General features: G+C 42.5%; 1 protein-coding gene across 2 annotated transcripts in view; it reads left to right on the top strand.

Annotated features, from left to right (window-relative positions):
* The window catches only part of FGFR3 (fibroblast growth factor receptor 3), a gene marked incomplete in the record, with an annotated part of 76,650 nt that extends 65,416 nt beyond the window's left edge, over positions 1–11,234 (top strand). For both annotated transcript variants that reach the window (XM_034772655.1, XM_034772654.1), the window contains 7 exon segments: positions 1–49; positions 1,211–1,401; positions 2,713–2,835; positions 4,006–4,076; positions 5,523–5,660; positions 7,693–7,798; positions 8,107–11,234. In XM_034772655.1, coding sequence (XP_034628546.1) covers positions 1–49; positions 1,211–1,401; positions 2,713–2,835; positions 4,006–4,076; positions 5,523–5,660; positions 7,693–7,798; positions 8,107–8,271 — 843 coding nt within the window.
* Positions 11,235–11,885: the final 651 nt, after the last annotated feature.

The following is an 11,885-nucleotide window of genomic DNA, read 5'->3' as shown; positions in this document are numbered from 1 at the left end:
GGGAAACACAAAAATATCATTAACCTCCTAGGCGCCTGCACGCAGGATGGTATGTTTCAGAGAAAGCCATATGCTACCATCGTACTTCATGATTTCAGTGGTGAACAGTCCCATTCTGCTCTGTGGTGCACGTTGTACTAGCACAGCCTTATGTATACACAGTTGCTTTTCCATACCTCTACTGCAGGTTCCTGGCCCAGCAAGCATAGGGATTTTCCCCCTCCAATGTAATATTGTGCTCCAGGAGCCGCTTATTCAGGCTGTGTAGAGGCCAGGAGGATTTTACCCTTTCCTCATGCATCTGAATTGGCCACAAGATTAATTGTGTGCACAGACATAACTAACTGTGCTTTGCTCAGTGAGAAGTTGAGTGGCTTTTAGATATTGGAGCAAATTTATGGTGTTAGGAAAGTCTCTACTTGTTATTGATACTGGTTTTTATTTTGTTTTTCAAATGCTTTTCCTTATTGTCCTTCTCCTTTTTGGGGGGTGGAAAATGGAGCTGGAAACGGAGAGATTGGTGGTTTGACTGTCATTTATTAGTATTTACTCACTGAATGCCCAAAATATGCTGGGCAAGATTCGTGATTAGAGCATTGGCTTTGAGTCCCAACTCTGTGGGTTTAGGCAAGTCACATAATACCCTCTATGTCTAAGCCTTTCCAGCCATCAAACAGAAAGGATAATGCTCACCCACAGGGCAGTTAGGCGGGTGAGTTAATGTTTGTGAAAGGCTCTGAAGAGATGTGTTTGTCAGAGGCCACTTGGCTAGGGAACCTGACTGCAAATCGAGACCTGAGCACTGTTCCTATCTAACTTTCTTAGGTACTTTGGTGGCCCTCAATACTATAGTATCCGAGCACCTCATAGTCTTTAATTCATTTATCCCCAGAACACCCCTGTGCAGTAGGGAAGTTCACAGATAGGGAACTGAGGCACACAGACAACGTGACTCACCCAGGGTCACACCGGAACTTTGTGGCAGAGCAGGGGCTTGAATTTGAGTGTCCTGGACTAGTGTTCTAACCACTGGCCCATCCTTCCTCTTTAATGCCACATTTGCTGCTGACTTGTCATATGATTTTGTGTAACGTCACCTCACCACCTCATTCCCTTTCAGTAAAATGAGGCTAGTGACGCTCACTCCATTTTGCAAGGCGCCTTGTAATTATGATATGACAGCCAGATTGTGACTGTTTTTTGTTGGCAGGCCCACTTTACGTTCTGGTAGAATATGCGTCAAAAGGGAACTTGCGGGAATATCTCAGGGCTCGTCGGCCGCCCGGCATGGACTATTCATTCGACACCTGCAAGCTGCCAGAAGAGCAGTTAACATTTAAAGATTTAGTCTCGTGCGCCTACCAGGTGGCCCGTGGCATGGAATATTTGGCATCTCAGAAAGTGAGTTGAGAGACTTAGTTTGTTATTATTTATCACATACATAAACATATGTGTCAGGCCACAGATATGCAAAGTGCATTGCAGGCAAATAAATGAGTGGGTTCTGCCTTTAAGAGCCTGCACATACAGGAGTTATCTTTTTCAGTAAGAAAGGCATTGCTACTTGCAAAGAGAACTAGACGTCCATTTGTGTATGATGACATCCATTTATGAGCAACTTAGCTGGGTGCTCCTTTGCTCTAATCAACAATCCACCAGTAAGTGTGTGAACAGTGTGGCAATACAAGGACACTGCGGAGTCCGTATGAAAGGCAGATCTCAGTTGTGTGTTTTCAGTGAGCAAATACAACGGTCACACAACAGAAGCATCTAAATGCAGAGGTAATTGACTTTCAGATGTCCGATCCTCAGTCAATCTCAGCCAATATACGAGGGCGGCCACGGTCAGATTTAGAGCCATGCTGAGCTGCATCTTGGTGATGTCAGCATGACAGCAAAATTGAAAGTCACTTTGAGAGATAATCTCATCTCAGACAATAGAATCAGGAACCTCTGTGGCCCCTTTTCAGTAATGCTGAAAGTGCAGAGCATCAAGGCCGAGGCAGAGACCCAGCCTATGACAAACATTCGTTTGTTAGAAGAGCAGTATCTCTGCTAAGTTACCAGGTGAACGTAGACTCCCTTGGAGTTAGCCCAGCGAAGGATTTGGCCCATTCAAAACAAGATCTGACACTTACATAGAGCTATCCATGGGCTCCGAAAGCGCTTTACAAACATTGGACCCGACACTATTCTCACACTTGCTTCACTGGAGTTACTCCTGATTTACACTGATGTAAACAATTGGACAATCAGGCCCATTTTACAGATGGGGAACCTGGGACATTACATTATACACCGTGAGTCAGTCGTAGAGCAGGGAATCAAATCTTAATATCTTGATTCCCATGGCCTTACTGTAAGTAAACTATTAGCCCACATTCTCTTCCCTGGTGGTGGCAGCTTAGTGTACAGCCCTGGGATCTGGCCGATCTCCCGTGGAGGAGAAGGGGCCCTCTCCAGTCCAAGTGTCCCGCCCTGAGAGAGCAGATGAAGAAGCACTGCTGTCTCGCCACTGAAGGCGAGCGTGTATGTTAGATGTTGCTAAGAAGCAGTTTGTCTGAGACTGCATGTGGCAGCGATGACCTAAAGGGCGAAGAATTAAATGGTGCAGCTTTATTGGCTTTCGAGTAAATGAAATGGCACTTCGTAAACCGCGAATCGTAAGCAGCTTAACGAGCCCAAATGTATCTCTGTCCTCACCTTTCGCAGTGCATTCATCGAGACTTGGCAGCCAGGAACGTGTTAGTCACTGAAGACAATGTGATGAAAATAGCCGATTTTGGCCTAGCCAGAGATGTTCACAACATCGACTATTACAAGAAAACAACCAATGTGAGTATGGAGCTGCCAAGTGCCTGGGAGGTCCCAGTGGTGGAGGAGTCAGCAGCACATGCCCTTGGTCCACAATTACTGCATTGAGAAAAACAGTTTGGCCCTGATCCAGCAATTGGGAGCAGACGGGCAGGCCCCCTGCACCCACTAGGAGTCCTGTTGAGATCAGTAGTGCTGCCTAGACACAGCAGTCCATCCGTGCACTGTCAGTCGCAGGATTGGTGCCTTCACGGCATTTTCTTACACCGTGATTTCTAGCGGTGATGGGATCTGTGACATCAAGGAGGCATCTGTGCATCGTGAGCTTTGACAAAGTGAAACTCACTTTATGCTGAAGGAGAAATCAAGCCACCTTAGTTGTTCCTATTCACTGCAGCTGTGGTTAGATTGACCCTGCACTGCTCATATTCAGAGCTTTCCAGTACCCCTCACTTCAAGGGCCATAACTCAGTCTAGTACTAGAGTTACCTGCATTTCACGTACATCCCTCGCTCTTATAGCTGAAAAGTATTTGCATCAGATACAAAGAATCCTAAGGCTGAGGCTCTAGAAGGAGTTATTTACATTACAGGAATGAATCCTGCAGCATTTTAAGTTTCCTTGGGAATCATTTTCATATGACCCTCGTTTCAGGCCTGTGTCACACATTGCATTCCCCCTTTGGGCCCCTGGCAGGGTGAGAAAGAGAGTCCTGTTGAAATGACAACCCCCCCCCCCCCCATTGGGTGAATTCACTCTGTGCATTTCCCTCTATATTCAGACTAAGCAGCATTTTTGCATTGAGTGAAATAGTCTCTTCAAGCCAGCAAGGCCCGTGTGTGTCGGTCCCACTCTATTTCGAAAAGGAACAGCCCCACAGCTGCTTTGTACACGATGGATGCTGTTTTTCATGCAGAGATTTAGATGCCGCGATACATTAAACCTGCCTTGGCAGTGAAATGCAGCATGCAAGAGGGAGGGTGTTTATAACACAGATAGTCAGTGAAGACCGGGGATCAAATGTTATAATCTGTTTACATGTGGCCACTACTGCCTGCACAGTGATCAGGGAAGCAGATGTGGTTGCTAATGAAAACGTTTCAAACTGGATTAAAATAGAAGATTCAGATGGTGCCGTTGTGGCTGAGTGAATGTGCTGATGGAACATTCCCTTTGTCTTCCTAATTACAGGGTCGGCTGCCTGTGAAATGGATGGCTCCAGAGGCATTGTTTGACCGGGTCTACACTCACCAGAGCGATGTGTAAGCATTACCCACATTAAAAAAAAAAATTTAAATAAAAGCAAAACAAAATACCGGAGGATCATAAAGACAAATGCCCCGCTAAGCACAAATGGGACTTAACTCTGGGCCCAGTGCTGGTGAAGACTGATCGCAAAAAACAAAGCTCTCCACTCGACAATAAGCTTTGTAATTGACTCTGAAACACAGTTCTGTACATGCGACATTGCTCTGCCCTCAGATAGCAGCTTTCATCCAAAGATCTCCAGCTCTTGAGCTAAGCCTCCTAGTACTTATATAAACATAAGCAAGTCTTTCATACTCAGTTTGTAGATGAACAGACTGAATCGCAGAAAGGCTTGATCTTGCAGTCTTTGCTCAAGCAGAATTACCATTGACTTTGATCTGGATGATCACTTAGCTACAGTAGGAGGTTCAGGCCCTACCTGACTTGTTCAGAGTTACTGGAGCTGGTCAGACAATAATTCATTAAATACATTATCTGATTAATTTTGCAGTCAACTAAATTATTGTACAAAACCATGTTTATTTTAACCTAGCTAGTTTCAATGGCTGCACGCTGTAAAACAATGGCATAACTGGAATGAAGAGCAGAACAGGCTGTTAAACTATTTCAGGTCATGGCTGAACTCAGAACTATCCACTTTAATGTCTATGAAAGCTGAAATCGCCCAACTAAGCATAATGGCTATTTTATTTTTTAATAGTGGGCTCCTTGTGCCAGTTTAGCAGAAAATCTGTGGAACTGCCAAATACAGCTGTTTCTCTGCTGAGCTTCAGACAAATTTGTATTCTCTCTTTCTGTAAATTTCACATGCTGTAGCTTCGGTGATCTGAAATCCGAGTTTCAGCACGTAGGTGGACACGTCAGCTTACCTAAATTAGAGAGAGAGAGATTGAGAGACAGATCATCTCTATTTTAAAAGAGAAAATTAAGGAGGCAAAAGATATTTTGAAAAAGAGGACTTTTAAATGTAGCGCAGCTGCAGTGCTAAGGCATGTAACATTAGACCTCTGCTGATTTTTGTAGGGGGTGTTTCTTCCAGTCCTGCCAGTGAAACAAGGATTGTAACAAGCAAGTTTTGATATCGGCTTGCACAGTGGCCTGTGGTTCCTAGCCTGCGATTCAGTGAAGCTGTGCATGAATAATTTGATTTGTTCCATTCAGTGGAGCTGGTGGAAGACCTAACAAAGCGCCAGGGGTAATAAATGGGCTGTCACCTATCTGATTAAATGCTCATTTCAGTTTCAGACATGGTGCCTGGGATTTCTTTGCTATTGAGTTGGATTAGCAGAGATCTCCAAGTAACTAGTAAAAATGGCCTAGGCAATTAGTCACGCTGTTGATGGCTGTGTTAGCTATGCATGGCTGCACCGAAATAAAGCAAAAAAACAAACAAACTGAAAAACCTCATTGAATTTTAAACATCTTTCTTTGGTTCCCAGCTGGTCTTTTGGAGTGCTGCTATGGGAGATCTTTACTTTGGGTGGGTCTCCATATCCGGGAATTCCAGTCGAGGAGCTCTTCAAACTCTTAAAAGAAGGCCATCGGATGGACAAGCCAGCAAACTGCACTCATGACCTGTAAGTGAGAGAACATGGGCGGGAGTATCCTTACGGCTTCGTTTCTAGAAACCTTGACTGACGCCTGAGTTCATTTTCCTTCTTAAGTCAGTTTCTCCAGTCCCCTTTCCAGTGTGTGTGTGTGTGTGTATAAATATCTCTGCCCGTTCCTTTGTCTGACCCCCACTTACTACTATTTAGCTGGCCCTGCTGTGCGACTGTCTGGCTGGCTCCAGATAAACTTACCAGACCTGAAGCATTTAGACTCATTATGTCCCTGACAGACAAAACATGCAGCTATGCTTGGTCGATTCATGTCAACCCGTGCCTAGCTCAGGTCTATGGATTTTCCTAGTGAAGCTCAGGCAGAAACAGACTAAGCAATTGCTTATGGCCCTGAGCAGTATGTGTGGTGGGTGAGTGAGTGGGTGGGGAGGATAGTCCTGTGGTGACTTACCCTTTGAATACAGCTTTTCCTGCTTGATGTATTTGTCCGATTGCGACACTATACCAGAAACAAGGGTTTATATTTCATGGCACCCCTGTAAAAAGGAACTTTGAGAGATTGCTCTTCAGAGCCTCTTTCTGTTCAATACACAAGTTGCCTATGTATAAAGGGGGCCAAATTCTGTCTTTTGGTAGAGTTAAGTGAGGTGTAAGTCAGGAGAGGGTTTGGCCACCCAGATGACCGTGACAAGTAGTAATAGGGAGATAAGCTCTCTTCTGTCCAGTACCGGCACGTTGGTCACTGTGCAGATGAGAAACACTTTCTCTGGCCCTGAGACCATTGCTAAGAGGCTGGTTCTGAGCTTCAGAAAATGGCATCATTATGTTTAATTTCCTTCCTTGTTGTTTCAGCTTCAGTAACGCCCTAAACGAATGTGAATTAAGTAACATTTAATTGCCTGTGTCTAACTCCAGTCAGTACGCTGGGACTGAGGCAGGACAAATCACTATTCAGTGAGCGTCCTGCTAGCAACGCTCCATTTTAAGCCTATTGTCTCGCCATTCCCTACTGTTGTCTTTTAACTCTTCCCTGGTCCAGTTGGCTTTGCCTACTCCACACTGTGGACAAACCTGCTGTAGGCAAAGCTTTCCCTGCTGTATGTTGAATTTAAAACCAGACCAATCTGTATGAAATTGGTATGTGCTCCTGTTTCATAAGTGCTGCATCTCTGTGGGAGGATTCCCTCTCCTGTAAACATCATTGGTTACTGCTCAAGGGAGAGGGCATTCAAGACCAATAGGGCATGGTGATTGTCCTCTTGCCCTGTCACTTTGCTGGGAGCAAGAGCCAGGCCTTATCATTGTTTCCCATGCAAATCAGATTTCTGACTAGGACATTAGGGGTTTCTGTTTGGATAATCCAATGGCTTCCTCTTCAAATGTGATCATTTATGGCCAGCTTTGTGATTTGCAGGTTGCCCATATTATTGTAAAGGGGTGGGCGTGTATGTCAAAGAAATCGAAGTGTGAATTTCCTCCTCCTCATTTTCCCTTTGGGGCCTCCGGTCCTGCTGCCAAAACCATGAATGCTGGGGCTACATAGAGCTCCAAGCCATTGGCAGCCTTAGGCCTATGCTCCCGATGCCATTGCCAAGGACCGTGTGATAGACAGCTACAGTAATAAAGCTGCTGACAGACCCAGCTGCCTTTCTCAGTACTCTGTAACGTAGGCTTTCCCTCACTCTCTACACCCAGTTTCCATACCTCCAGCACTGCGGGTTCCTACGGCACTGTGCTGGAGAGGTTTCCCTAGGGGATCCTCTTTCTTTACTTTACTTCTGCTGCAGGCATACCAGCTGGGTTGTGTTATGCCCTGCAGCAATGCACTGACTGGTGGCCATGTCTGGGCTGGGCAGTGGGTTCAGGCACAGAAGGAGCTGCACGTCTCACTTTGCTTAGGGCAATGCGAAGGAGCGGGGGCTGGCTCTGCCTCAGCAGTTGCATGGGCCAAAGCCTGGCTGTGCTGGGACATGTATATCCGCAGACGTGCTCTTCTCTTCCCCCACCCTGATCACAGGGAAGACCTCTTGCTCTTTGTTCTCCTCAGGTACATGATCATGAGGGAGTGCTGGCATGCAGTCCCATCGCAACGGCCAACCTTTAAGCAGCTAGTGGAAGACCTGGATAGGGTCCTTACTGTAACATCAACTGATGTAAGTATTTCTCTCTGGCTAAAGATCAGTCCTGAGTAGAGATGAGCCTGAACCAGAACCCTGCAGTTGATCTCTCTTGAGCTCTGGAGGTGGTTTGAAATTCAGACCTGGCCCCTACCCTACCTAAGCCAAAATCCCAGGTCCCAAAACCCTCATGCTTCGGGGGTGTTCAAAGCCCAGCTCTGGCATTCCCAGATCTAACGCTAATGCTTGCGGTAACTGAAAAGCATTGCAGCATCATTAGCTATCTCTTCTCTCCCACCCCTGACCACGTAACCATGTGACTTTTCTCCTTGCCCTCCTTGCAGGAGTACCTTGACCTCTCCGTGCCATTCGAGCAGTATTCCCCCGCCTGCCAGGACACACACAGCACCTGCTCTTCGGGAGACGATTCCGTGTTTGCCCACGACCTTCTGCCGGATGAGCCATGTCTTCCCAAACACCAGCAGTGCAATGGTGTCATCAGGACATGATGACTCCAAAAACACAGACAGACCATTGAAAAAAAACTCACGAATGTAGGCTTGGAGGAGGCCAAGGACAAACCGTAGTGAAGGATCTTTGAATGAAACAGCTTGGTAATTCAAGAAGTTTTTTGTTGTTGAGCCGTAGAAGGGTTGTGGGGGTTTGGGGTTATTTTTTTTTTTCCATTTTGCTGTATAAGAAGTCAAAAAGCACTGTTTGGCCTGAAGGACCTAATCTCTTGCCAAGATGATTATTATATATACATATATATATTTAAAAAAGAAAAGGTTAAATCTAGGGGTGCTGACCTCTGGACCTCCGGTAATGTATTATCGAGTGCCAGAGTTGCCATTCTGTGCCTGCAATACAAAGAAGAGGGGAAAAAAAAAAAACTTTCTTTTTCTGGGGAGGAGAAGTGTAAAGAATGTAGAAATTCTTTGCTTATGCAATCTGTACATGAACCTTTTTGGTGAAGCTGAAAAGCCACATTGCCTGCAGGGATTAATATATTTATATAAATAGCTGTATTTTTGTTGGTTGGGTTTTTTTATAGTCGCTTGATCATTACCCAGCTACTTAGATTTTTTTTATTTTTTCAAAAAAAAAAAAAAAATTCCCCCCCCTTTTTTTTTTGACATAGTCAAAATCTCAAAGGAGTTAATGGTTTGGTGACAAACAGCAGTTTGACTGTAATAGATCATAACCCACTCTTGCACTAGCGCTGCAGGTGACTGGTGTATAGAGAAGAGTCAGAACATTCCAAACGGAAGGGCAAATGCATGAAGGTTCATTTTTGGGTTCATAGGGAGGAAAGCATCAAAGTGGCAGGTATAAAGGTACCACATGTCTCCGGGGAATTGCCAAATCATTAAATCACAAGCAGAATTAGTCTCTGATCTTGCAACTTCTTATACATGCGTAGACTGTCCATCCAGAGCCCCATTGTCTTCAGGGGGGCTTCATGTGACTGCAGTATTTTGCCAGTATGCTGGATGCTGCAGGATCAGGCTCTAAGAGATGGAGATTTGAGTTTTTGGTTTTTGCCTTTAAAGCCCAAGAGAAGCAGCTGTTTCGGTACTTCTCCCCTTTAAAGCTAGCAAGTTTTCTCCATCCATACGCAGTGACTTGGAGAGAGAAATTACGGGTACCTGTAGGCAAGAGCCTTTAACTTATATCAAAAAGGTTTATTCCAGAGAATTGTGTACATATCTATAAATATATACTGTATATATATAAAAGAATGTATAATACTAATGCAACGTAAAGCAGTACTGGGAGGGAAATCTCTCAAAATAAGAGCATTGCAATCTAGGATATACTGATCTGGGCAAAAGATTTTGTTTTTATATCTTCACAGTTTTGTTTTAAAAATTGTATCTTAACATGTATATTTCTAAATTTATTTATAGACATTAACATATCTGTTCAGTGGTTGAAATAGCATAGCATTACTGTAAACTTTAAAATTTACTGCGTTTAAGTTCTTTAACTTATTAAATATGGAGAAAAATATATTAATCAAGTTTTTCTTTTGTGTTTACGGGAAATATTGAGAGAATGTATAGATGTACAGTCCTCTAACAAATTACATTTAATGTTATAAATATATTCATTTTTTAAAAAAAAAATTAGTTTATCCTGGATTGCAGTGAGCAAAGGTAAGTTTATTTTGCAATACATCATCAGTGGTTAAATCCAAACAAATAACAGAGAGATGATTTTTACATATTTGAAAAACTAAAGCCAAGAATTCTTCCATCAGTTTAACCACTGTGCATTAAGGGGGTGTGGGTGTTTATTTTTCTATTTTTGAATGAAGGTATTCTTTGTGGTTGATCTTAAAAACAAGTATGCAGCAAAGCTAAATGTTGACTTTGAATGATGCACATTATTTATTTTTTTCTCCTTGCCGGTATCATTGCATTTTTGGATTTAAGAAATAACACACTGGCAAAACAGTAAGGGGAGCCGCATTCTTTATAGGGGAAGTAAAATGATTGTATATTGCTTTTAAGTCTAACGCATGCTAAAAATGCCAATAATGCCTAATTTGCTGGACTTAAATTTGTATGCTACTTATGTGCCTCTGTGCCAAATCACTATTCAAAAAGCACACTAAATAAACAGGGGAACTTTAGTATGGACCAGAAAGGCATGGGGAGGTATTTTTATGAGAAGATTTTAATTCTTTTACTAACACAAAGAGGCAAATATCATAATTACATGGTGGTTTGATTTATTTTTTTCTCCTGTGCATACAAAATATCAGTGATTCAAAATAACAGGCTGACAGCATCTCACATTAGTATTATTTTTTTAGCAATACAATGCTCTTCTCATAAAAGTAATAATTTATAGTTTGAGGTTAAGTCCGTGGAAGTTCTTGAGAAAGTAGATTTCTATAGATTTTTTTTTTTTTAAATTAAAAAGAAATTTTGGTATTTTCTTACAAATGTCTGCTAATTGTACATTCCAAGTACCTAAAGCATTAGGTTTCCCATTAAAAATGTACAAATTTGTGCATGATTTCAAATGTTATTAGATATTATAAATATATATATAATTTATTGAGGTTTTTACAAGATGTATCTGTAGACTTGTTGACTTTAACATTTCTTATACAATGCTTATATAGTTTTATAGCCTGGACTGTTATCTTTTAAAGCTTTTTTAAAAAAATTTAAAATTCCGATTTTGTTACATTTTATACTGTTGATGTTACAATCCACAGATTTGCATAGTGTGAAATTTTTTTTGTTGGTGAGCAACTTTATTCAGTTTATTTTAATACTGTATTTCTTTTCCTGACAGCTGCAACTGTCAAAGGTGTGAAATGAACACTAAATAAACCTATTCTGCTTTTAACATGGAAAAAAAAAACATTTTTACCCAAAAATACAAATAAATGAGTTGTTGAATTTGTTTTTCCAGTTTTAATGGGCCTGTTCAACAATAAATCCTCTGTTTTCAAGTGTGTCTTTAGTGATTGTCATGGTAAAGAGATATTGTATGGTGCTGCATTGTGATATTTATTTATAGGCCCAGTCTACACCCAGATCTTGTGTAGATATAACTGTTGTGGTTAGGGGAGCAATTTTTACCAATATCCGTTATTCCACTACGAGCGCTGGTCTACATGCAGCTATAATGGCATACAGGTACCCTATACTACTAAAATGTTTGTTCCCCTTCCTGTACTGGCATAAGCACCTTTACAGCAATGTAACTTCATCCACAATGGGGGAGGACGTGTGGGAAGGCAGTTCATCTTTTGGGTGGAGATAAAGCCTTACTCGGTTGGTGAAATCCTAGCTTTACTGAAGTCAACAAGAGTTTTGCCATTAACATCAGTAGGGCCAGGATTTCCCCTAGATGAGTAATATTTATTCCACTGGGTCAGTGAGGCTACAGTGGTGTAAGATACTCTTCACTGTGAGTAAAAATATCAGTCTGGTCAGTGGAGAATATTTGGAGTTGCCATGGCCCCAATCCTGTTTTCCTTACCCAGGCAAAAATTGCATTGATTGTAATGGCAGTTGGCTTTAATGTGGACTGCAGGGTTGATGTGTTTAGTATTAAGTTTCATGAAAAAACTCAAGTATTCATGCAAGGTCTTGAGTGG

Source organism: Trachemys scripta, chromosome 5 (genome assembly GCF_013100865.1).
Source record: "Trachemys scripta elegans isolate TJP31775 chromosome 5, CAS_Tse_1.0, whole genome shotgun sequence".
NCBI lineage: Eukaryota > Metazoa > Chordata > Testudines > Emydidae > Trachemys > Trachemys scripta.
This window is presented reverse-complemented; position numbering and strand designations above follow the sequence as displayed.